The following is a 2650-nucleotide window of genomic DNA, read 5'->3' as shown; positions in this document are numbered from 1 at the left end:
CATCATACTTTGCTCAGTACATATTTTGAATGAAAGAAACCGTCGGGTTTTTTTTTTTTTTTTGCAAAAAAAGAGAAATAGTCAGATTTTCTACAACACATGGCAGCTCTGATCAAAGTTAATTCAGAACTGATAGCTGAGCATTGTATAACTAAGCTACAGACATCGCCTTGTGAAGATTTCTTCTTCTCCTTTCCATGCTTTCTTATGTAGAGCTCTAATCCTTAATGCAAAGGCAGAGCTCCTACCACCCCAAGCATCAAGCTTGGAGATTGCATGCTCTCGCACGAGTCAGTGGTCGTGCGCTGCATAATTTGTGGTCAACCAACATCGAGTAAACCATGAGTAGCAAAAATACTTATTGATTATTATTTATGAAAAATACAATGGATGTCCCTCATCCTCACTTTTACATGGAGGAAGTACTAAAATCGTACTATGTGGACAACACGAGCTCGGACTAATAGGTGTGACATTCATATATAGGGAAGAAAAATTGTGGAGCAGCTCGGATAATTTTGCTTATATTTTCTCCCATACGGCATAGTCATTGCCGTGCGCGACCACCTTGAAGCCTTGAGGAATGAGGTGCCCGACATCGTATCTTGGCCCGAGCTTGACGATGACCTTGCCATCGATCTCGGCCAGGTAAAGGTCGGCGTCGGCCTCTATGATTTGCAGCTTGCTCTCACTGTGTATCCCCTGCCGGGTCCTGATTGACACCAGGCGATCGATCTCCTCCTTCAGCCCCCAGTCGAAGAAATGATCGTAGAACTGAAGAATATCATTTTTTTTGTCAAGTTAGGTCATGGTTTCTTATGAACGGACGAAAAAAAAGACAATTTAGATATGATGATTTGGCAATGGCACGATGACTCACGATGCATGGGGTCCCAGGGTGCGTGAGGATGTAGGCGTATCCCTGCATGACCTTGTCGGAAGGGAAGGGCCACATGTGCTGCGTGGAGCCGGTGTCATGGTTGTCCACGAAGGTCACCGCCTTGGCTGGCCACCACCCGATCATGCCTGGCGCCTTGCCGTCGGTGCCGCGCAGCCGCCACAGCTCGCCCTCCACAGCCACGTTGAGGATGCCTTTGGTGGTGAAGTCGAACGTGGTGCCGGGGCCGGAGCCGCCCACCTTGTTCACCCAGTTCACCAGCTCCTGCCGGTGCTGGTCCTGGTTGAGGTTGGGCTTGCCGTCCCCGCCGTACGCCAGCGACGTCCATATCTCGGCCACGGCGAAGCTGGGCTCCGAGCGGTCGATGTAGATCTTGGCGACGTCCGCGGAGTAGCCCTTGGCGAAGTCGAAGCGCCAGCCGTCGAAGCCGACGTCGGTCCTGAGCCAGTTGAGCCACTCCACGAGCTCCTTCTGGACGCGCGGGTTGAGGTGGTCGATGTCCGGGGCGGCCCCGAAGTCGGCGCCGGTGTCTGGGTTGCCCGTGCCGTCGGCGTAGGGCCGGTCGTCGCGGCAGATCATGTGGGGGCCCCAGTCGAGGCGCGCGTCAGGGGTGCCGCCCTCGAAGATGCAGTAGATGCCCCGGCCGTCCTTGCGCTCCGCCGTGCGGTGGTTGATGACGATGTCGGCGATGGCCTTGACGCCCTTGCCGTGGAGCGCCCCGATCAGGGACTTGAGCTGCGCCTTGTTGCCGTACTTGGACGCGTCCAGGTCGTACAGCCGGCCCGGCATGTACCCTTGCTCGGCGACGGACTGCGACGCCGGGGGGAGCCACACGTGCGTGACGCCGGCGGCGGCGATGTCGTCCACCTTGCCCATCAGGAAGTTGTACCACCCGCCATTGTGCTTCCACGACTCCCAGTTGAAACCCTGCCGCATGCAGAACTGAAAACTCAGTCCCCGAAACATGATCACAGTACGTGTAGAAGTTGAAGACAGGACATGATCTTACCTGAAACAGGACTTGACCGGAGGCTAAGCTTGCCGACAGGCCAAGGAGGACGAGGAAGAGGGAGAGGGACGAGTGTTTGTTCGCCATGACCTTGAGCTCTAGCTAGCTGTGCTTTGGAAGAGGACGATGGAGAACTGATGGATTCAGCTGGTGCGTCTGGCCAGGTATTTATAGTGTGCTGCAGGCTGCAGGATGCCGGTGGGCATCTTGCAAAGAGTACATGTTCCGGTGCGATCGACTTCAATGCTCCGTTGGATCGATGGATATGTCGGCCGGAGTTTGTTATCGGCCGGTGCGGTGAGCTCAAAAGGCGAGTGATGGAGCCACCCTTGTATGAGACGGCACCCAATACGGCTGTCAGTTATCCTACTGAACTTGAGAATTCCTCAGAACTCACACACCAAACTAGGGGGAAATAAACAGTGTCCTTCATCTTTAGTGCACTAACGGTGGAATTTATAGTGTCCTTCATCTTCAGAATTCCTCAGAACTCAGGTATTTATAGTGTCCTTTCTAACGGTGGAATTGGAATTGTGTGTGTGTGTGTGTGTGTGTGTGTGTTACGGGTTACCAACCATCATCTACTAAAACAGTGTAAATCAGGCGAAGAAAATTGAGAAGGTTTTGCAACCGAAAAGATTTCAGCTTTCGCGCAGTGAGATGGGGGTCAGTTGAGAAGTACTCCCTCCGGGTCAGGAAATTCCTGGCAAAATTTCCTGAATGGATGAGGTGCGTTCCTCGAG

The 2650-nt window shown here is 53.3% G+C and overlaps 1 protein-coding gene across 1 annotated transcript; it reads right to left on the bottom strand.

Annotated features, from left to right (window-relative positions):
* Positions 1-347: 347 nt before the first annotated feature.
* On the bottom strand, positions 348-2036 carry LOC123128589 (alpha-amylase type B isozyme). Its single transcript, XM_044548630.1, has 3 exons — positions 1908-2036; positions 881-1825; positions 348-774 (listed from the first exon to the last, which is right to left on the bottom strand). Exons 1-3 carry the CDS (start codon positions 1992-1994, stop codon positions 523-525), a joined length of 1284 nt encoding a protein of 427 aa, XP_044404565.1. The 5' UTR covers positions 1995-2036; the 3' UTR covers positions 348-522.
* Positions 2037-2650: the final 614 nt, after the last annotated feature.

The sequence above is a fragment of the Triticum aestivum genome, chromosome 6A (genome assembly GCF_018294505.1).
Source record: "Triticum aestivum cultivar Chinese Spring chromosome 6A, IWGSC CS RefSeq v2.1, whole genome shotgun sequence".
NCBI lineage: Eukaryota > Viridiplantae > Streptophyta > Magnoliopsida > Poales > Poaceae > Triticum > Triticum aestivum.
Note: the sequence above shows the minus strand (reverse complement) of the source record. Positions and strands in the feature narration are given on the sequence as shown.